The sequence below is a fragment of the Balaenoptera ricei genome, chromosome 6, assembly GCF_028023285.1.
Source record: "Balaenoptera ricei isolate mBalRic1 chromosome 6, mBalRic1.hap2, whole genome shotgun sequence".
Taxonomy (NCBI): Eukaryota; Metazoa; Chordata; class Mammalia; order Artiodactyla; family Balaenopteridae; genus Balaenoptera; species Balaenoptera ricei.
Window position 1 is genome coordinate 54,837,312 of NC_082644.1, and position 24,059 is coordinate 54,861,370.

General features: G+C 37.9%; 1 protein-coding gene across 3 annotated transcripts in view; it reads right to left on the reverse strand.

The window, feature by feature from the left end:
* ADAMTSL1 (ADAMTS like 1) overlaps window positions 1-24,059 on the reverse strand; it is a 755,395-nt gene that overhangs the window by 253,092 nt on the left and 478,244 nt on the right. For 2 of the 3 annotated variants that reach the window (XM_059924671.1, XM_059924669.1), the window contains exons 8-10: window positions 17,473-17,584; window positions 13,703-13,841; window positions 1,025-1,075 (exon numbers count right to left, since the gene is read on the reverse strand). In XM_059924671.1, coding sequence (XP_059780654.1) covers window positions 1,025-1,075; window positions 13,703-13,841; window positions 17,473-17,584 — 302 coding nt within the window. The remainder of the gene's footprint in view (window positions 1-1,024; window positions 1,076-13,702; window positions 13,842-17,472; window positions 17,585-24,059) is intronic. The other variant, XM_059924670.1, reaches the window with a different exon arrangement.

The following is a 24,059-nucleotide window of genomic DNA, read 5'->3' on the forward strand; positions in this document are numbered from 1 at the left end:
TTTTGTATTTCAATTCGTTAAGTATTTGAAGATTTTCAGTCAAACTTTGCTTTATTTTACAGCTCAGAATAAAATTATTTTCTGGGCTTTGTTTAGTTTGAAATTGCGCAAACCACCGTGGATGATTTCCAATTATTTGTGATCTGATTTAAACCTTGGGTTCTAAACAGCAGCTGACTCCCTGAAGTCCAAACGAGCAAAGAGAATAGAGCAAAGGTCTTGCTTAGCACAGTGGTGGCTTCACACCCAAATCTAACTTCTGCTCTCTGGGGAGCTGTTTCCAATGTGGCAGGCGATACGCTCAGTAGCTAGAGTATTTTTCAGCTTCTCCAGTTTTCTTACGAATATATTAATAAAGAGAACAAGTTCTTTTAAAAGTTCCTCAATCACTTTAATGACTTTTTCTAGTTTTAAAAAATACCGTACTTTAAAAAAGCAGCATAGTGCATGGAATTTTATGTTTTGGGAAAAAAAAAAAACACACAAAAAACCTCCCCTCCCCACCAAATGTTCTGAACAATAAGGATATGAAAAAAACTGCCTTTTTGTATTTAATTATAATTTCTTTGGAACAAAAAAAGGATATTCAAAGCCCCTATGCAGAGTAATACCACATCTGGAATTCCACATTTGTGGTATTGGGATAATAATTCAGGCAGTGTTTGTTTAACAGTTAGCAACAGTGCTTTAATGACTAGGGTCCTATTGCAGAGGAAACATAAAAAAGGACAAAGGGAGTGAAAGAAAGACATAACATAAACCCATACACTGTATCTAATCATAGTGAATTACTGTGTCCACTGCAATGTAATCCGATCGTATCTTAAAATGGTTTTTGAATGACAAGCTTACGGTCTGAGCAGACCAGTGTTATTCAAAAGCAGAGCTCAGGATGGATTGCAAAACATACTATCTACCATCTTATTTTTACAGAGAAACACAAAATCTATAATATATATATATGTATAAAAGAAGCAGAAGACTAATTTACTAATTCTAGCATCAGGATGATTGATTTACGTACCGAGGAAGGGGATGGTAGAGGTCATAAGGCATGATCTGCTTGTATCCGTCACTGTTAGGAACAATAATGCCAACCCTCTGAGTAGAAGGTACACACAATAAAATAAACACTAAATGATTACATTATACAATTTTTTTAGACAAATGCAAAGTAACATTAATAAATTGTCTCTAAAAAACAACACTAAAACAGTTCAAAATCTTTATGCTAGCATCTGTTTGAGGATGGGGCAAGTTCTTTGAAAGGGCACCGTTTACTATAATTAGTTCTCTGATCCAGGCAGGAAATACCAGTGGAAAGGGTGGTAGTAAGAAGACTGGGCACCTCATCATTAACAATGACACAATAAGTTTGTAAATGTTCTTTAATCCCCCCAATTATACATCCTATGAGGTCATTATTATCATCATTATTAATGTTACTTCCAGATGCTCACCAAGCAATTTTACAGTTACGGTCTCACTTCCGATGAACGAGAGAGCTATGTATAAGAGTATGTACCTGGGAACTGACAACACTATGTAGCATGCATTAGCAAATAGGTAATGCATCCTTGGCAGATCTGAGGATTTTAGTAAAATCTGGAAAGCAGCCACTTGGTTATTTTATAAAGGGAAGGGGAACTAGTGAATATAGTAGGCAACAATCAACAAAAGCGCATTCCCTACCAAAATAAAGGTAGGGCAGTTAAAAAGTGATAATAAAGATGAAAGATCTTTTTTTTGTGGTCTATAAAATGTGATATGGCGGTAACTGCTATTATGGTGGTGGTTGTGATTGTTTTGACTGTTGTTAGTATACCTGGTGCTCTGGGAAACCTGTGAGATTTAGAGATAAAGACTAAAGGAGCCATAAGAAATGACATTTTAGGCTGTATGGCTAATGGATTCACAAGAAATGATATTATAGGCTGTGTGGGAGTCCCCAGAGGCCTTTAGGACTCCAATAAAGTACACTAACTACCTCACTGATTTCAAGGAAAGCCTCCAATTGGCAAGACTTTCTTCTTGCTGAGCCCCCTTGTTTGTGGGAGATTTATGACTCGTGAATCTCAGATAAAAGGGCTAATACAACAGACTCTCCAGCAAGAGTGGGAGACAGAGAGAGCTCAGCTCACGGATGGTAGGTCATGAGCAGAAGACACTTATCTTACCACTGACAAACGATAGCAAGTCCTTCTTTTGAATATTGAAGGAACTCATGTATTCTATTCTGGGATGAATGGAACCCATGTATTCCGGGATACTCTGGGATGAATATCCGTATTCAATATAAATGTTTGTATTTATATTTAAATAAATACATTAAGAATCACTTTGATCCCATCCTCTGACATAGGATGATACAGTACGTTCTTTTTATATGGCCAGTAAACCTAAGCTTTTGGGTAGAGTGAGCAAGGTATACTGTGGAACAGAAAGATAAAAAATAGCACTGGCTGGACATTGTGCCCGATAAGGAGGAAAGAGGGAGTAATAAAAAGGGTAGTTCTTGAAGAAATTACTGAAAGGTAAGGGAGAAATGAGAGAAATTAAATTTGAAAGAAAACGAGAAACAAATCTTTGAATATAGATTTCTCTTCCGAAGAGGTACAAACACTGGAGTAGTAATTTGCTTATTTATCTTACACGACTAATTTTCTTCATTTATTTGTAGGACTAAAGGTATTCATTTATATCACTAAACTTTGATGCTGTGTGTACGTGCATTACTCTTCAGTAACAATGTTCATGAAAATGGATGCTGCCTTTTGAGGAAGCTCAAAATCCCATAGCTCTAACAAACACAAGAATGGGATGAATATTGACATTAAACTCTTCTCCCTGTTTTCCAAGATAGAGAAACTTCCTATTCTTTTCTGCCTTCTTTTGACAAGAAATTGGATGTGAAAGGTTAATCCTGTCTTCGGGTAGAATCATGTGATCTCCTTCCAATAATTCTTCTGCCTAGTAATTAAGGAAATTTTCTTTCTAAAAGAACTGTATTTGATAGAATTCCAACCTTCCAAAGATCTTCTAATAACTTTGGTAGTTAATTAAGGAACACAGACAACTGACTTTGCAGTTATATTTTAGCTAACCCTAGTATCTTCACTCATGCCTACATCCAGACCTAAATGCAGAAATGCATATCTCTGTCTTCTCTCCTGAAAAAATTTATAGCTATGATTTGTCATTCTCAATATTCGAACGAACTGTTACAGATCTCTGCCAACTGATTTATCAGCTGATGATTTTTAAAATGGACGCAGTAATATTGAAGGAGACAGGCTAGAAGAAAAGAAGGGGAATGAAAGAGGGAGTTATAGAATTCAAGATGTTGGGCTTTGCATTGGACTGATTTAGAAATCATGTTTTTGTTTGAACGAGGAGCTTTAAACCTGGATTCAGCAAAACTATAGCTATATTTGTCTTTCTATGGCATAGGTCATGGTGAAGACTCATAAAATGACTCTATGGCACCTGTGAAAACAGAAAGATATCAAAACAATGGTGCTCTGTCCAGTCCTGTTAATGCATATTCATGTGCATGGGCTCTGCTCTCTCTTGGGGTTCATGCCATGGCCCTGGCCTTTCACCACACTGTCACAGAGGGGCAGGCAACACTGCCTAAACTTAACTCTCCATTGCTTCCTTTTAAGACACTTAATGTTTTTCTTAGGCAAAGTGTATCTTCTGAAGAATGATGGAAAAGGATGCCATTTAGGGACTTTAAGAAATTCTTTCCATGTTTAGGTCTTCATTTTTATGTGTACGTGCGTGCATACATGTTTACGTATGCATTCAGACGTGTCTGAACATACATGCAGTGGGGAAGGAGGCAAAAATAATTTTAAAAAATGATCGCCAAGGGAAATGTAATAAACAGTTGGTTTGGGGGTAAAACTACTCATTCTCCATTGCCTTCACTATTCTGATTGCTCATGCACTTCCTACACTGGGCAATGACTTGATTCCATCTAAAGTCTCTCAAATCAAGGGTTGTGGTGGGAAGAGGAGAAGATGAGGATGAAGAAGGGGTCACTCTGGACTCATGTGATATAAGTAGAAGAAAGACATTGCACATAATCCTCTCAAAGTCCACACCTTGCTGAACTGTCCAATGACAGGAGAATGCTTCCATGTTATGACAAACTCATGGAATAAAATATTATGCAGCATATGAACATGAAGTCTTTTGAACTATTTTTAATGACATGGAAAATGTTCAAATGTAATGTCAACTGCAAAAATTCAATGCAAAATAGAATGGACAATGTAATCCACAATACTAAGCAAACTTATGTGTTCATATACCACCTATACAATCATTTTTGTAAAGCCTATATATGTGTGTGTATGTGTATGCATGTGTGTGTGTGTATGTGTATACGTGTGTGTGTGTGTGTGTGTGGGTACACATAAATATATTAGAAAAGGACCCAAAACAGTTGTTAGTTCCTGGTGTTTGTATTATGCGTGTTTTTTTTTTTTTTTTTTTGCTTTCTTCTTTTTATATTTCTCTGTTTTCAGGAATTAGAACTTTTAAGTAAAACAAAATTCAAGTCTGAGAAAGCAAAAGACAGAAACATTTGGAAACATGATATAAATGGATGAAATGAGGCTGTCCCTTCAACTCCCATGTGTCACTTAAAGATGACTGAGTCTTTGTCCTGAAATCATGTCAGAAGCTATTATAGAACAATATCCCTGACTTTAAAAATCAAGCCCTCTTCAGGCTCACACTACTCAGGTGTGAAATCTACATATTGTGACATATCTCTCTTTCCAAGAAAAGTCCTCATATAACTAACTTCATGAGCACCTAATTTGCGAGGTTCTGGGTTCTTCTTACAATAGAAATGAATCATAAGGAGTCGCTTTCATGGCTTCAACTGTCCCTTCCAGTGCATCTCTCACGACCTCTTGCCTCTTCTCCAGGGCTGCAGAACCTCATTTCTAACGTCCTGATGGCTGGATGTACTCTCGGTATGTCAAGCTCAGTGGGTCCAGACAATTCATTCTCTTCCCCTACAAACTGCTGCTTCTCCTGTGATCACTGTTACTGTTCAGAGCACTGCCGTCCTCCCATCCACCCAGGCTGGATACCGCGGGGCATCGTTGCTCTTCTCTTTCCTGTATTCCCTACACACACGGAGGTCTTCCAGTAGTGATGTCTGCCAAATACATCTCTGTGACGTGAATTTAGGCCCTTTCACATCAGTCTCCTAACAGATTTCTCTGCCTGCAGGCACTGTCTCCTCCAATCCAGCCTGCTCACTGCCGTCAGAGCAACAGATACTTTACTTCCCAATGCAGCCCATGACACCCAATGAAATTTCTTAATCAAGTGCTACCTCTTCTAAAGCCTGTCCTTATTTTCCCTCTCAACATGTAGCCAGACGCTTCTCTCTTCCTCTTCCAAATACCCATAGCACTAACTCCCCTCACCACTTTTAACTGTATACTATCTTTTAACTATGTATACATTTTCTTTAGTTTCACAATATGGGACAAAATCCATATTGGTTCTTTACTATATCTTTTAACACAGTGCCCTGCACAGAGGCAATTCATAAATAATCAGTCAACGAAATCATGCCATTGATGTGCAGACACAAAAGCAAAGCTACCATCCAGAATGAAAGCACGCAAACAAATAAGAACAAGGTTAAAGAAACTTCCAAACAAACTGTCACTCACGGTGCACATCTTTAGTCCCATTCCTTGCCTTTTGCTAGCTCTGCCATCTGTATGAGGGGCAGGCTGTGTTAGAGGGTAGTTTGGCTGCTCTGACAAGCAGAGGTGATTGGGTGACCTGGGGCAGAGAAAGGACAGCTTAATGGCAACTGTGCTTCTAAGCTGCTTGGCTAAGCTCTACATCTCTTCCACTGGGCATCTCCCAGAAATAGCCATGACAATTTTAAAAAAACTCTTCTCTTCCCTGTCTGTCTGATGTGTCTTTTCAGGTATCATGCTGCTTTGTAACTGTACAATTCAACTTCCCTCGGGCAGTGTTGTGGTCCAGACTCTCGTTGGCTTTACTTTGCCTTTGCCATGGTACCAAGCACAGAACTTGGCAAAAGATTGGTACTCAATAAAAAAATGAATGAAATTGTGGGTGGTGGGGGCAGTTCTCGCACAGAAGAGAGTAATTCATCTTCTCTCAACAACTCCAGGCCAATAGAAACCAATCTGTTCCCAAGCAACTGTTCAGATTGGGGGAGGAGAGAAGTAATAAAAAGTTGGCAGAGACTCAAGCATTTGCTTTTTCATGAGTGGCAGAGCACAAAGGATTATAGCATAACGAGGACAAGGACCCCCTGAGGAGTTGAGAGATGGAAGGTCTGTTCTCCTCTCTGCCAACTCTCTTTCTGTGTGACCTTGAGTGCACTGCATTTGGATCTCTGTGTTGGTCTTCTGCAAAATCTAAGTATTGGATGAAATCAGGACATTTAAGATGAAGTAAGAATGGGTGCCTGGAAACCCATCTCATGGAGCTCTATCTTATCTGTCCCCCTCCTAGTGGCTGCTAAGGGCAGAACTCAGAGTTCTGTGGACCACAGATTGAAAACCACTGAACTAGGTAATCATCTCAAAATCTCTCCTATTTTAAAACTTGATGATTTTACAAAACACCATAGGTTTCCCTATCATTTAAAGAGGCAAGTTGGAGATCCAGCAAATGAGGAAATATTCTGTAAACAGGTTACAATTTTTTTAAAACATAGTAGCTGCTAGGCAACATTCGTTTATCTTTTAGAAATCAGACCAAAAAAACCCTGCTTCGTTGTCTAGGATTTGAAAACATTTTAAAGATACATATTCATTTTCTGCTATAAAACCAACTACTGGAGAGTTTTTGATCATTTGATCCAAAATATCATAATTTCCTTATATCTATATTTCTGTGGTTAAACATTTATGATATTAATGAATGCAATTTCTGAACTGCTTTTAAATAAATGGGACTAATATTTCCTTGGGCTTTGTTTAGCTTTTCCTGTCCTGTCCCAAGTGATTTGGTCACTGTTTGATTTGAGTAAACATCAGTATTTACGTTTACATGAAAAAGGCGAGCTTAACCCAGGTTTGTGGTCAATTCAGAGATCCAGGGCACCAAACTTTGCATTGACGTGGTTGGCAGTTCTGTGTTGGCTGTGGAGGTGTATGGTAGGTTTAAACCAGATCTCACAGGTTGCTGCAGGCATCATGCAGAACAAGGGTACCTGTAGGATATGATGACACCAGGGCAGGTGACCTGAGTTTACGTAGCATAGGAGCTGCTCTGGAAGCGGAGGCACCTAGGTCCGTGACCCAGCTTTCTCCTGCCTGCCCGGACTTGGTGCAGATCCCATAACTTCTTTGGGCTTCAGTATTTTCATCTGTAAATATAGATGATAATCCCTGTCTTGCTAACCTCCTAGGGAAGGTAAAACTGGATTGAGATAACGGATGTGAAAGCACTGCAGAAACTTCAGACAGCAGTAACATTGGGCCAGTCATTTTATAGGGTTGGTTCTCAATAACGATAGCTGACTTTCATCGAGTGCTTGGCATCTTGCTAAGAGCTTTACGTGCACCATCTCATTTCCTCCTTATAGTTAGTGTCTGACAGGAATACTATACTCATTGGACAGGCGGCAAAACTAACGCCTAGAGAAATTAAGTAATGAAGCTACTTAGCTAGTAAAGTCAAACTGAAAAATTGAAGTAAAAAATGAGGATGATGATAATACCTGTCCTATTAATTTACAAGTTAATTAAAAGATTGCGTATAATTACACTTTTAAAAAGTTTAAAATGTAACATATGAAGTGATCATTATTATTAGTGATGAACTGGCTTGGTGGAAGAACAGAATTGTCCCGTAACTGAGTTAGAGCTGATTGTCTGATGCTGTGTGGTAGGTCTATAAACTTGGGAAGGGTACGACCATGTATTCTAAAAAGCATCAGAACTCTGCTTTATTTATCTCATCATAAATGCATGAAAGTGCAAATGGGATTTTACGATGGTACTTTTTGTCGCTTATTCATTAGCTACTTAAAGTAGTATATTTAAATGAGGTTGAGCAAAAAGAAGGAAGTTGTTACTTCTCTAAGTAATTTACCTACTTTTATAAAACAAAAAGAGCTTCGTGACTAGGAAAACATTTCATTATACTTTAACTGCCAACTGAGAAAACCATTTTCTAGCCCTTACATTGAGTTCTCCTTTTTTGGAGACGCACATGGCATAAACCCTGTGCAGATTGAATGGCAGTGTCTCATAGCTGGTTAAGTGGGGATTTTAGGAGTTGCTAATTATCTTAATTTTTCATGATCATGATTTTTAAAAAATCTGATAAATGTGATTTGCTTTCATGAAGCAATTTCCTAGGAATTTATGTTTCCTATTGTTAAAACAGCAGATAGAGAGCTACCTCTCTAGAAGACCCACATGCAATTTTAGAGTTCCAAGTCCTTTCATGGAGGAGAAAGCTGATTTCTGGAGAGTTTAGGAGTTTCTCTGAAGTAACATCAACATTATCATAATGGTGATCTTAGTCATAATAGCTGCAGCCACTCACACTTATTGAGTGTGTCAGGCACTCTGCTAAGCTCTTTAAATGTATTACACCCTTTATTCCTCATGACAGCTCTATGAAGTAAGTAGCTATTATCCTTACTTCAGAGGATGAAAAAACTGAGGCTTAGTGAGAACAAGTAATTTGCCGAAGGCTACCCAAACCAGTAAGTGACAGAGCCAGGATCCCAAGCCAGGCTATGTTGTTCCAAAGCTCCCTTCCTAATCACCATGGTATAGTGATAATCACTGTATCACCACTGGACTAGTTGCTCACCAAGTTAGTGTGACTGGGTTTCATAGGCCCACTGTACATACTGTCGCTCACAAAGCAGATTATTTCTCTTGCATTAGGATTTAAGTTGCATTAGGATTCAGTTCTGAGATTTTGTTCACACTTCGGTCCCATGGCCAGGGATGACTTTTGCAATTTGCTGTCAAATTAAATGGAGCTGGACAAAGTAAGTCCACTTGAACTCAAAAGTACTCCCACTTGGGGCATACAAGTTTAGGCATTTGCTTGGGACTGTTGCTCTGAATTCCTCGAGGGAAGGGGGAATCTGGATGTAGTTTCAGCAAAAAACAGATTTGTTTGCTAATGACTGTGACCATGATAGTGTGATGAGTGAGAGCTTTTTTCCCTTCTCCAACCCTTGCCGATTTAAGCCCCCTTCATTACTGCCTTGGAGAGAAAAGCAGAGGTCTGTGCCAAAAAAACCTCAAAAAACAAACCAAAAATAACCTGAAAAGGTGGTTCTCTGATCTTCTCACAAACAATGTCTTGCACAATTCCCCCCAGACAACCTTAACAGTCTTACCAGTCTCCTAGACTGAGTTATGTAAGGCCAAATGTAGCCTTTTTTACATTGAAAGACACTCTGAAAACATAAAGTGCTTATTAGCTGAACTAAAACTATGCCTTTTTAGTTGTTGCTGAACCACAGGTATACATTTGGAGGCTTTCTGGCCACATGATAGACTTTACCCTTCATCCAAGAAGCAATGATGACACAAACCATTGCACAAATCACCAGGTACTGCGTTAAAAAAAATAATTTCCCCTCGTGTAAAACAGAAGCTATGATTATAGCATGGCAGGCACAAGGAGGATTTTACATTTGATAAGATTCCAAGTGTCTTAGCTACTATAGTGTTAAATCAATGAAGCAGAAAACACGTTAAACATGTCCAGATCTCTGATATCCAGAAGGGCCATGCCTCCGCACTTCTGGGTGTGCCCAAGTTGGGACCACCACCAGAACATATACTATACTCTGTATAGGGTGTGTGATGGGACTAGTGATAACATAGCTCTGAGTCACCCGTGAGAAATATGCTCAATTTTAGCTAAAAGTTATTAAATTTTAAACTTCACTTTCTCTTCTGTCCCATTATAAGCATTGTTTTAGCTTCTTTTTTGAGACCGCTTTTGGCCTGGGAACAAAGTATTTTGTCATGTCATAAAAATAACTGCATAAATGACATCCGTAGAGAGCAATACAGCTTCCTTGGGATGGAACAGCTGGCCACCGGGTAAGCTCACTTGTCGGTCTTGTAGTGAAAGGAACTCAAATTCCTATCTCAGGAAATGTCAAGTTACTACATGTCATGGATATTCAGGCTTGCTTTAGAAGAGTGGAAACCAAGAATGCTAGGTCATTGAATTCCACGTGTCTATTATCTACAGAATGATTTTACCTATGTATGAGCTATAGACAAATCTGGAAAGAGATATAGCAAAAGCATTAATAGTGATTATCTGTGGGCACTGGAGATTTTTAGAGAATTTTATCATTTTCATTATAGTCTTTTAACTTACCAACATTTCTGAGTTAGCATGAAGAATCAGAAAAAAGCCATGAAAACATGAAAATTATTTTGGAAAGAATAGGCTAGATGGCAACAATCTCTTTAGTCCCAAGAACCACTAGATGAATCCAGCCACAACCATGGAAACCTATGGATGCTGTTGGTGAGTGAAGTGAGTAAGTGATGTCATTCATTAGTTCAAATGTATACCATCTCCACTTATTATAAAGCAAATTAATGACAACAGTGAGGCTATTTTGGTAAACAGAAAAATTGGGTATCAAGGATTATGGCTAACGGTTATCACATCCAGTTTATTTCTGATTTGTTTTGGTTTTAGGTGTGTAGTAATGAGAAGATTCTTAGAGAAGTAGTTGCTAATGGTGACAATTTTTACAGCTCACCTTACAATCTTCAGATATTTATTTTTTAATTAAACAGACATAATCACGGAACTTAACAATGAGGGCAAAAAGTATTTCCTTTGGTAGTGAAATATTTTTACTGTTGTTGACAACAATTTTTAATTTTAGCTTAGCTTGAACAAGTTAACATTCGTTTATGTTTGAGTATACTTTTTGTGAGTTACTGTTTAAAGATACTTCCAAATATATAAAATGAAATTTAATGAAGCAACTCCAGGGAACAACAACGTCTATAGGCACAGTTGGAAAACCACTAATTTAATACAACAAATAACCCTCTCACTTCCACTAGTGGGTGAGAAAACTAAGGCCCAGAAGGGTAAAATAATAAACCCAGGGATACAGACTTATTTAGTGCCTTTTTTGCTGTCCATGGTACTTCCCAATCTCGACAGGGAATGAACGTGGCTATCTAAATGGGATTTTGCTTTCAAATAATCGGCCAAAAATCATAGTCTAATACAGGAAAAGTGAAGAACTATCTCAATGGCTACACAAAATAAATTTCTTTTGAAATTCCAAAATATGTGACTTTGTTCTAAACAATACCTCTTGTGTTTTCCCTTTTAGGGGCTTCTAGGTTTGGACGCAAAGGTGTTGTTTAATGTCACCATGTCACTCTTGATTTTACTATTAGACAGTTAAATCTGTAGTTAAAAAACAGTTCTTTGGGGGTTTGATTCTGCTGTGTCTGATGAGAGGGCAGACCTATTTTATCGAGTCTCTTCACCTCCTTTTCTCAGACTATCACTTCTTATTTTCTCTTGGAATTCAGGAAGGTTGCTTTGATCCTGGATATGCAAATGAGTTCAGTGAATTTCACAGCAATCCTGAAGTATCTTAACCTCAGACTAGCATATCTACATTTCCTAAAGCAGTTTCCTCTTAAACCTCTTCTACTGCTAGGTCTTAATTTTTACAGCTTTCTTTAATTACCTCTGTAATAAAAAAGCAGCTTCCTGACATTTGCTTCTAACTTATTTTTTGTCTCCTTTTCTCTCTCTCTTTTTTAATAGCCACCTGTCCCAACATTTATACATGTGCTGTATTAGATGATTTAAAATAACATAGACATAGAAAAAGTATAAATTTCACAAACTTCTTTCATGTAGGATGGCCTTTTGCTTTTGAATAATAAGAAATAGGCCAAAAATATTACTCCAACAGAAAAGATAGGTGAAAATCAGAAGCCAGAAAAAAAAATGAGTAAATTATTTACTGATTAGAAACGTATTTCTTAAAATTGTTAACAAAATGCTTTCACTCCACAACTGTTTTTCATGGCCATCTCTTCACTGAAGTTTTTTCTGAGTGGGGGAAAAGCTTTAGGCAGTTGTGGGAAGTGAATTCGTCATTTCTCCTAGAAATACACACATAAATTTTCATGGAACTGTGTATAAGACCTTCAAAGTTGCTCTATGGCTGAGTCAACCCGTTTGAATTGGGATAATTATGCTTTTTATGCACTGGTCTTCCTGGTATAGATATGGATAAAGATGTATAATAAGTACAATAATTTTAAACTATGGTTGAATTGCATGAGTTAGAATTATCTTGGCTAAAAATACCTCATACCCTTAATATTTCCAAAATAAAGAGGTCCAAGCAAAATTTTAACACCTCATTTAGTTTTATACCGTATCCAATCTTTAATACATAGTTTTCCGGTGTAATATGAAGCAAAATTAAACTTCACCTGAATTATATATTTATAAAATATCTACTCTTCTGTTTCTTTAATGAAAACCTGTTATTCTGAGTTCACTTTTATCAGCTAGGTAATGTGGTGCCTATGAGTAAATTAATAATAGCAATTTCACATCACCTGTAGAATTTAGAATTCCTGAATGTGAGGCAGAAAGAGTACAAGAAAATACACTTTAACAAGGTAACAGCAGAAAACAAAAACTAAAATTGCATTGCCTACAATTCAAAGATAGAGTGATTTTCAGCCACATGGCTCATGTAGTATTTTGCCTATTCAAAGTTTTGTTTTATGAATATATAGTTAATAAACTATGATTTAAAAAATACCATTGAGATGTTTCTCAGAAATCCAAGGGTCTTGGAAAGGACTCTCTATCTTTTGGTCTTCATGATGAGTTTTGTAGGATAAGAGTTTTCATATATCCTCTCTCACGTGTTGAGGATGAATAAGCCAAGTTAATAAAATTACCAGGTAGTGTTGCAACTAAAAAGGCAAACATTACACCCATGAAAAGATTCTTGACCTGCACTTCTATGACTAGTCATCATCTGAGATAGTTCATTCATCAGCCTGATTCTTGATCCTGCAAATAATTGAGGGTCAATTATGGTTTCCCCAAAGCAAACATATGTGAAAGTGTCAAGTGTCTCTTTAAGGCTCCTAATTAAAAAGACCTTTAAAAAAGAATCTGACTATTAGAAATAAGTCCTGCTTTCTCTTCAACAAAGGCTGAGTTTATTTAAATGTGGAAGAACTGTTCTAAGGCTGGTTTTGATTCTGGTTAATCGGTGTGGCCCACCATAGGCTAAAATGGGTCAGCTGTGACCCTGAAATATGGTCAGCTCTGATCATCTCACTGATCAGGTGACAGAGTGAAAATGCAAAGAATCCTGAGAACATTGTACCATCACGTTTGTTAAGGTCAGAAACAAGTAACCAGAGTGAAACAAAATCAGAAGAGAAAATGACTCTGCAGAGTGCTTTACCTGCAGCTTTACCAATGGAAAACCTATAGACCCTGAGATGGCATCTTACAGTAGCAAGAGTAAGGGGCATGGGTTCTAATAACACATGACTAGGAATGGACACTGGACAGCAGCACTTATTTATTTTTAATGAAATAGTTTTTAAGAAGCTTATTTGAACTTGATTTATGTTTATGGTAAACAAACTGGTAAATGTGACTGACCTGGCTGGACAAGGATCCAAGTTGCACTCCTGAAGCTTGGGCTTGGGTTTGATGTTCTCAGGGTAATAGTGACAGTATTGGTCAGCAACCACTCGGTTACTCCGAAGATCGTAACACTCAGCCGATGTCAGCTGGTAACCTGAGGTATCAAACGATTCAGGCAAATTTCAATGCACACATCAATGCAATATATTCCCTTAGGCTTTTTTGGCCATCTCATATTAATGAAAATTCTTCCCCAATGCTCCAGTCATTTCCAGGACCAAAGACGGATAAATGGAAGGCTTGCTAATTTTTGCAGGCCTCGAAAACTGTGTTTTTCCACTCTAATTTTAATAATTAAATTATACCATTGGGCTTGAACTACATAAGAGCATAGCTAGATTATAAGACTGTCGTAAGTACTATTCTTATTCATTTCTTTTGTATAATCTAAAAGTCTAACACAGAATTCTGTATCTAAAAAAGTCATCAGTGTTTATTTACTAACCATCTCATGCAAGGATGCAAAATTGCCTCCCTTGTACCTGGGGCCTCAGGGAGAATAAACTCCCAAATTAAAAAAAATAACCCCCAACACCACTCCTCTTGGTCAGAGGGTGACCATGGGACATGACATAGGATTGGATACTGCTAGCTGCCTGGAAACTTTTTTTTTTCTTCTTTGCCTAAATTCAACCTGAATGGGTTAAGCTGAGTAAATGGATGACTAAGACCTCAACAGAAGCCATCATAAATCTCAAGTTTCCCTGCACAACTAAAAAAATACCTCCTACTGTTCAATTTTTGTTTCAAAGTCCTTTACCATTTCTCTTTAATTCTCTAGCCAATATTTCTTGATTTCCATGCACAAATTTCCACTCTTTAGAGAATCCTCTTTATTTATTTATTTAAAAATAGTGTTGCTGAGTAATACTTAATTCTACTCATAGTATGTTTTACCTTTCCTACCTACCTTTTTCTTGTCCTATGTATTTCTGGTGGGATGGTGACGAGGACTTAGATTCTTGGGGTGAAAAATAAATGTATATAGAGTATTTTTTAAAAATTAGGCCTTTTGTATCATCCTAACCCTAATCAACTCCAAAATATATTCCCCATGGGCAGTGGTTGAATATTGTTATTGCTAAATAAGTGTTAGAAAGTCAGATTTAGAGTCGTTAAAAGTCCTGCAAAAGATTTTAGGAAATCAGAAGGAGGCTTCTAAATCAGATTTCCTGACTTGAAGCTGTGTTCTCAGACCACCCACAAAAATTAATTGTTCACTAAGACCTAAAAAAAAGGCCTTTTAACAATTTTACTGTAAAGATGAAAAGCATGGAAAGTAATGGCTAAAAACACGTTCCATTTAATTTTATGTCTTATAAGAAAATCAAAAAGCAAAATGATATTCTACATAAGTAAATATGCTTTTGTTTTTCAATTACATTATACTTAAAGCAGATAACTTGATGACAAGCTAATTATTTTATAAATTTCCAGAAAATAATTTCCACTCAAGGACAGAATTTATCGGGTAGTAAAATGTGGGCACAAGCAGTAAGTAAACACTAAATGTGAGATTATGATTTTTAAAAATTGTAATTTGTCAGCTAAAAATGTGGCTGGGAAGCTCTTCCAGTGTGTATGAAATGAAAACTTAGAACACAAATGAAATAAAGGACCAAAATAGTCAGATAATTGCGTTTTCTAAAGTTTCACAGGGTATTTGGAGTAGCAATTCTTTACACTTAGCGAAATGCTCAGCTAGTTGAATGTGGAACCAGAAACATATAAAGGAATTTAAAGATCATTTCTTCAGCAATTTTCAAACTGTGGTCCATGAAACGTGCGGAAGGCTGGTTTCTACATCTTTCAGGTCTTCACTCTGAACAGTGTTCCTTTATCAGGCTCCCTAGTAAGATTTCCTTTGAAGAAAGCGTTTGATAGCTCAGCACATTTGCGAACTACTGATGGTTCTAATTCTTCACTTAGATGTGAGGAAAATAAAGCCCAAAGAGGTTGGTTTGTATATGAATCTAACATTAATTGCCTTATTATATAGCAAGCCATTATCAACGTTACTGAAATTATATGCCAGCAGCAGCTCTATGTGAAACTGACGCAGCAGGCCTATTATTGAATTGCTACTTCTCACACAACATGTTTTTTATTTAAAAATAAAAGACAAAAAAAATATTTCCTTAGATTTCTTTTTTCGAAACTGCTTCCTGCGTTAGTCATTAATAGGTGTATCAAAACAACATATTCCCATAAATATCAAAGTAATTGGCACTTTATTTTTAAGCAAAGTAATTTTCCATTCAGCACAGACAGAGCAACTAGAAACACTATTTTATTGAAATGCTTAAAATGTTGAATTAATCGTTATGTAACAACCAAGTGAAAGCACTTATTTTTGACTAAGTGCTTTTAAGGTAAAATTGAACAATGCTCTATAGAACCTCCTTTTCAACGGTTTGTTCACATTATGCAGACACAGGTAACAGCTGAAGATGAATTATATCATATATTCTTATTGTTTTATGAAAATTAATGGATAATCATTTGTCTCCATTTTGAGGTAATATCCTTCTTTTCTCTTATCAAAATAATATAGTGATACCTATGTGGTTTCTCTTATCAAAATAATATAGTGATACCTATGTGGTTTCTCTTATCAAAATAATATAGTGATACCTATGTGGATTAGCTACTTAAAGTGAGCCAATTAACAGGTTTCCATGAAGCTGGAGCTACAATTTATTTCATGTGCTCAATTTTAAAGGAATATACATAGAATTTATACCCATTAAATTACCAAAACTTGAAAAAAAGTGATAGTCCACAAATACTGGCTCAGTTAGCAACGAAACTAAAATATTCATAGACTGTTTATTACCCTTCTGGAAAGAATTTTGGTAATATATGCCAATAGCCACAAAAATTCTGAAACTCACTCTTGTGAATTTAGTCCAAGAAAACAATTTGAAAGGAGAAAAATACTTAGGTATTAAGTTATTCATTACATTATAATAGAGAAGTTTAAATGAACTGAATGATCTTCTACAGGGATATGGTTAAATAAATTCTTATAAAATAATTCATGGAAATTATTCTGTAGCCATTGTAGTAATTATTAAAGGTGCGGGGGACCTTTTCCAGTAACACAAAATGCTGTTCATGTTACAGACATGATGGAGCAGAGATGGGAATTCACCTGGTGACTTTTCAGGAGAGATGTGTTTTAATGTATAAATAAGTCAAGTGGCATTCTTTTTACTGTATGGATGACAGGGTAGAGCTGACAAATAACTGAGCCTAAGCCTATGGTGCAGTGATTTTTTTTTTTCTGGTAATAAACTATTCTCTTTAATTAATCTCTGATTCTTCTTGGATACATCATGCTACATAGAAGGCCTGATAAGCACTCTTCACTTCATTCCTTAATAGATAAGTTCATTCAACCAGAGAAGTTTGTTCTCAAATGAATAGAATCACCTCTAGACCAAGCTGTTGCCTGGGTATGACACAGCTTGTCCTGGACTTCCATGAATCAAGGAAAGGAGGAAAGACCATTTCCTCTGATGGGGCTCTACAGACAAGAAACGTTCATGGGGCATCTACACTGAGGTATCTGCCTTACAGGAAGGCTTCAGGATTTGGCCTCACTGAGAAGAAAGAATCTGATGCACCCAGCACTTCCATATGTTGAAGTGACTCTATTTTTATCACAGCTGAGTCTTCCCTCAGAGACGCCAAGAGCTCCTAGACTAAGTGAGCACCATTACCTCCTCCACAGGTTGCTGAGCAAGGAAAGAAATCCGTCTCCCTCCATCGGTGGATGATAGGCTGATAGAAGATGAACTGGACTGTACTGTCTGCGGGCCCCGAGTTGCGGATCTGCAGGAGACAACGGCAAAGCAGAGGAACTAATGTGACAGAGGGGTGCCCTCTGGGCTCCTTGCAGCTTGGACAAGGACGTGTGGTAGTAATGATGGCCTCAGGCTGTGTCCAGGACAGCACTGGGAGAGAAGGGGAAATGGCAGTATCACCCATCTTACCATCTAACCAGCAAATGGTCCTGGCATAAACCATTACTATCATCACCTTCTCAGTTCTGTTGCCACAGAACAAGGAATGGCGATGTCTCAACTTGTGGTTCTAGCAGGACTGTATCCCAACCCACTTATTCCATTCCTTTACCCTCTTTTATTTCCAACCTCTCTGGTATGATGGGTAAAAATAAATGGATTTTCCAATGTAGGTTCAGAAATAGACAACTTGTTCTAAGAAAATTATAAATGCAATATGCTGCAAAAAAATTAAAGGTACTGTCATTGGTTAAGAGAAATAAAGAGTTAAAGAATTAAGTAGCTCTTCCCACTCAGGGACATACTTGGAGTTTCCTGGCAATTTAGTGATTCATATATCTTAATGTGCAAAGTTATCAATGGGAAGCTCGCTAAAATGCAAATTCGTGGGTTCCAGCCCAGAGACCCAGGCAATGCAAATGTAGACAGTCCAAAAATCAAACTTTGAAAAACACCAACTTACATTATAAAAGCATTTACTTCAAATAAAACATGTGTTTATGGAAATTATAGCTCCTTTGTTTTTTAAAAGGGAGGAATGTGAGGCAATAATTCTTTAATAGTTTAGAAGTACAAGATTGAGGAAACAAACTCAAACTGAAAGAGAAGGAAAAGTATCCAAGAGGAACAATGCCTTGCTTTTACAAAGACAGAATGACCTCATACAACATTTAGACAGTTGGGCAAGGGCAAGGCTCGGGCTATTTATTATACTAAAGGAAGTTCCACGGACAACTCCAACTCCATCACAGCAATTAGAGAAGCAACAGTCAGCAGAGTCACGTGGCCTAAGTCTTTGTTAATGTTTTCAAGTCTTAGCACTGTTCCAACTGCCCTTTATGTAGAAGAAATTGATGGATTTGGGCTTCAGATTTTTTTTAAAAGATAGCCTTTTTTTTTTTTTTGCTACTGAGTTTAAAAACTGGATTAAATACCTAGGGTGCAGAGGGAAATAGCAACACCGAAGAAACAAGGAACAGGTGCTAAACCCTAGCTCAGTTTTTGGCATTTGGATAAGAATATGAAATGTTCCTCAGAAAATCTGGAAGCGCTGCAAAGGAGAAAGAAGAGAGAAAAGCTATAGAATATCTCATATTATGCTAGGATTCTGACCCACGGAGCATCCAGATCTTTCCTAATTAGAATAAACAGTGATACAATTCCCTACTTTAAAGCAACAGCAGCTGAAGCAATACAGTATCTTTCACAAAAGGGGAGCATGGCCTACAGATTAATATTTTTCAGTCCTATGTGTCAGATACAGGATATCTAATTGCTTGCTTATTAGGGAGGTAGTATTAATCACATTCTTTGGAAAGCTTTTTTTTTTTTTTTTTTAAGCTCACAAAAGCCGATAGCTCTTTTGGGATGTGTGATTATCACGCTGGAAAGCTATTAGAAGAGGACTCTCATTTGAACACAAGCTCCATACAAAATAAAAAGACCAGAAAATTTGTTTAGATCTGGAGAGACAGATTATTTTGCAGAGGTCCCTTTCGGGATGCTAGAAATTAAACTAGTCCTAAGAAAGTGTGTGCGTTGCGGGGGGGAGGCGGGAATCAAAATGAGGAGGATATAACATCCAAATACTTGGAGAAACCTTGTTCTAGAATATCTACAGTGTCCGGGCTTATCTTTTGGTCTGCTTAAAGAGGCAAAAAATGGAGCAGGTCCTTTTTTCAGCTCCCTCGGAATTACCAATAAAAGCACCACACGCCCAAAGAGAAAGGCATGAATGTCAAGGAGTTTTAGCGTCAAGAGGGAGCGTTAGTAAATACCATGTTGAAGGAAAGAATACAAGCAGCTTAGAAAGAATATTGTTCTCAATGAGTTCAATGAAATGATGCACAATGACCACAAATGCAGAGACCCTATGCCTAGATTTGAAAAGAGATTGGAAAGAACACGGACATCTTATTTCAAACAGATGAAACCAATTATGGTGTATCCAAATCTCTCATCTCATAATCTTGCTTGGTTCCTTCCGCCCTGAAAGCACTCCTGCTTCTCCCTTCTCAATAGTTGCCTTCTTTTAATAAGGACAGCTACAACTACCACAACAAACAGTACTTACTACATTCCTACCGTGTGCAGGGAACATTTTATTTATATGAAATTGAATCTTAAAACTACTCTGCATTATCTTCCACATTTACATTACAATGAAAAAAATGAGGGTCACAGAGGTTAAGTGACTAGCTCAAGGCAACACAGCAAGGAAACAGCAGAGCAGGGATTTGAATGCAGGTCTGCCTGTCTCTAAAGCTGCCATTCTATGGTACCAAGCAATCCTATCAGTGTTGTGAAGATACAGACATTTATCTTTAGCGGTATCCTTGTAACTCTTCTCAGTATCTTCTTAATTTTACATTTACATTTTAGAGTAGAAAAAATATTAAAAAAAAAAAAAAAAAGAAGAGGCTAGCTGGATGCCTAACTTTGATGGCCTAAATTGTTGCTTACAGAGATGAACCACCGTGTTCCTTTTTCCTGGTTTTATTAATTCTGGGCTGCTGGGACTCTTTTTATCATTAGGTCTGGAGCTTCATAAACCCTAAATCCTCAAACATCAGGTTTTGGTTCTCAAATGTACATTGAAAGCTTCACTCTGACACATTAGAATTTTGTTTTAGGGAACTAAACCATCTGGCATATGTAATTTTGACCTCTTCAAGTTAATAAGGAAAAAGAATGTTCCGAACCAAGTTTTTCTTCCTATAATTATAATGGTTCAGTGTTTCTAACTCAATACAATGACTTCTCACATTGAACGTAAAGGAGGAGACAAAACTGGTCACTTTCCATAACAGTTGATCACGCTGTCACGGTAGAGCTGCAGGGCGTACAAATGTGTGCTTGGATAACTGGTAAGTGTTAAGTCCACGTAAAATCGAAGGAAATCAAGGAGAGATTTCAAACTCACAAAAGACATCAAGCACACATAGGCTCTTGCAGATGAAGCACTACGAAATGCCATACTTTTCCTTCTCAGTGGGGAAAAGGGTAACTTGTGAGCCTTGGGATGGTCCCCAACTAGGTTCCTTTCTCTTTCAAATGTTGTAGAAACTTTTGCCCCAGAAGGACTGTCAGGGGGGGAGCTGGCAGGCAGGGTTCTCTCACCCGCCTTGCCGGCAGTTAAGTTGCTGCTCTGGAATGAGGAGAGGTGGACAAAAGGGAGCTGTGGGCAGACCTGCCACTGTGAGCCACTGAGCTGGGACCCCCGGACCCACAATGGTATTCAACTTGGTCACCTGCTCTTAGGGCAGCCAGGGATGTCATGACTTGGGAAGGCTTGGAAATGGTGCAAATACATCAGTATGCCTGCTAGGGAGGGAATAAAACGGAAAAGAGGGGAACCTGTTTATTAAATGCCTCAGTCTACTATATTTTAATTTGGGGCTGTTCTGGTGGCAGATGGTGATAGCAAATCCTCAAAAAACTGTAAAAATATTTTAAAATGCTTTTGTGGGCTTTGAAGAATATGCAACAATAATCAGATCTTTCTTATTAGCATTTAGGTGGTTACAAATACTTAATGTTGATACATTTGTTATTCTCTTGCCTTTCTCTTCCTTATTCTGTAAACTCCAGGAAGGCAAGTATCACTTATCTTGCTTATTGCTCTTTCTTCAGCATTATCTACAATGTTAAGCACATAGTAGGTGTCCAAACAACTGAATCAATGAATGCATGAATGAAGAAAACAAATGAATTATTTACTGACCACGGTCCTTTCAAGCACTTTTGGAATCGCAAACTATTATTTGTGACAAATTCTTGGAAGTGTTATCTTTTTATACACATCTTGCAGTTTTCTTGAAGATGTTACTAATCATTTCCTGTTGACAAAATTGATTATGTTGATAAATTTCACGAAAAGATGCAGTACTGTTACAACGCAGCCCTCACCCAAAAGTACTTTTCACTCTCCTTTGAAGGTTATCTCTTTAGGCAGGATAGTGTAGCGGAAAGGGCTTGTAAAAATGCTAGTTATTATTGGAATAAAACATAGACTTAAATTTTCCACTGTTTTAACAGTTGGAAATGCTAAGGTTAGAGGTTATTCAGTAAAAATAATGAAAAAAAAATTGTTAGCACCCAACTTTACTTTTACACTTCCTATAGAGTTTTCTAGTCCTCCTAAAATGCCAGACCTCAATATTGGGAGATACAGCAGTTCAGCCCATAGGCCCTCGGCTCAGGGTTGCATGAGAGATGTTGGTTATGGATTTACTGCCCAAAGCCCTTGCGTACGGCAGTAGATCAGGGATGCTTCTTTGGAAATAATGAGTGTAATGTTGGCTAAGGAACAAAGAGGTGGAAGCAATGTGTCAGGACGAAGATGCTAGGCAGGGCAAACTAGAGTCTACTGGATGTGTTACAGGGAAACACAAAATCTGACTACATGTTGGATCTGTTTCTTTTACTTTAACCTTTGCTTCCCGTTGCTTTTGCTCACTAAAAGAATACTGCCTGTACATAATGGTCTGCCTCGGGGAACCCTGCCCCTCTGCCGGAATGTTAAACCAAAGTGCCTTTGTTCAGGGAAACATCCTGACCCTGCCCACCTGTGGATGGCTGCAAGAAAGAAGGAATTAACACATCCCCTCCCCGAGGCTGGCCATTCCAGGAGATATTTGCAAGACTTAATGGTCTTTTTACTTTACTTCCCCACCTCCTCCCCCTCTCTGTTCTATAAAAGAAACTGGCATCCAGAGCCCCAATTAGATGGCTCTTTTGAGACACTAGTCTGCCATCTTCTCCGTCTGCCGGCTTTCCGAATAAAGTTGTATTCCTTGCCTCAGCACCTCGTCTCCCGATTCATTGGCCTGTTGTGTGGCGAACAGAGTGAGCTTAGACTCGGTAACAGAAGGACTGTCTCGGTGCTGCGATGCAGAAGGAGGGCAGAAAAGAAATGAGCAGAGTGGAGCCAGTGGGGCTAGGACTGGGCAGGGGTCTGCCTCTCTCAGCATCACAGAAATGTAAGGAGTTGGTTCTGACGCTGTATCTTAAACCTAGCTGTTGCACCGGTAGAACAATGTGCGAAGCCCAACAAGAAATGCAGGGTATTGTACTCAGCTCAGTTCTAAACTCTTGGAATCGATTAGCATAAAGGAGCATATTTATTGGGGGAATGAAATCACTATTTATTACATGCTCCTTTTTTTCCTATAGTTAATTTAGACTTTTCCGCTCTAGAATGTCTGGCTTACAACAATGATTTTCCCTTTGTATGAACATAGGTTGACCAGTATGGGGTCCATCTAGAGACAGGCCGGGTGGCAGGGTGAAATCAACTGGGAATTAAACATTTGCCAAAGCTCAGCCTCCACCAGAGAAAAGAATCGATGATTTCAATCCTACCTGAGATTCACAGGATGCCCAAGTCTCACAAAGTGTGTCTTCATCACATTAGCTTGTAGCAAGTATCTATAGCTTTTACTATCCATTTTAATTTGGTACTTAATGATATGCACCACTATTTCAAAATTTCCTCTTCAGTGTTTTATCTGTCAAATGGCATTATGAGCTAGGAGAGGGCAGATACCATATTTCGAAATCCATCTGCCCCACGCATGAAAGCATCTCCTGAAAGAAGAATATACATGGAAGTTCTATAAACTTACTTGATGAAGTGAACTCTCATAACTTTGCATGTGTGATTTCTGTCCAGGGGCCCCTCCTATTGTGTCCCCTTTAATAAAAACAATTTTGGGGGGTGCTGAATTATGTACAGGGTAATGCTCAAGGCTGTCCAGAAAGAAATATGAAGGCATCATCTCTGCCTAATGCCCTAACTTTGCAAATAGAAACCACCAGCTTTCTATTCCCTAGAGTACTTAGGCAAAAATTGGGATAATGCCAATCTTCCTAACCATATTCCCCAACTATGGAAGTGTAATGCATTTAGAAAATTATCCTCTGTAGGAAATAACTGTTCTCTGATTGTCAGTGCATGAATTGTGAATCAGTGTTCTTAGCTCTGAATACGCTGATGGTTTACTATTAGGCTGTGTATTTCTGCTACTTTGGTGGCTTAGGTACTCATCAATCACTTTTCTCTCCAGCTAATATGGCTTTCTTAAATTTTAAAAATGGGCACAAACTGAGTATGTATAAATACACCTTAGCTGCTTTCACAAGTAGAGCTAAGTTCAATGTTCTAAAAAAGACCAGACTATGACCAAAAAAAACCCTCTTCTAATCTGGGAAGGTCCTTATCTTTCACTGAGTCTGTAGCTTCAGAAAAGATGCACATGGCTTGGTAAGGGAAGAAGGGTATG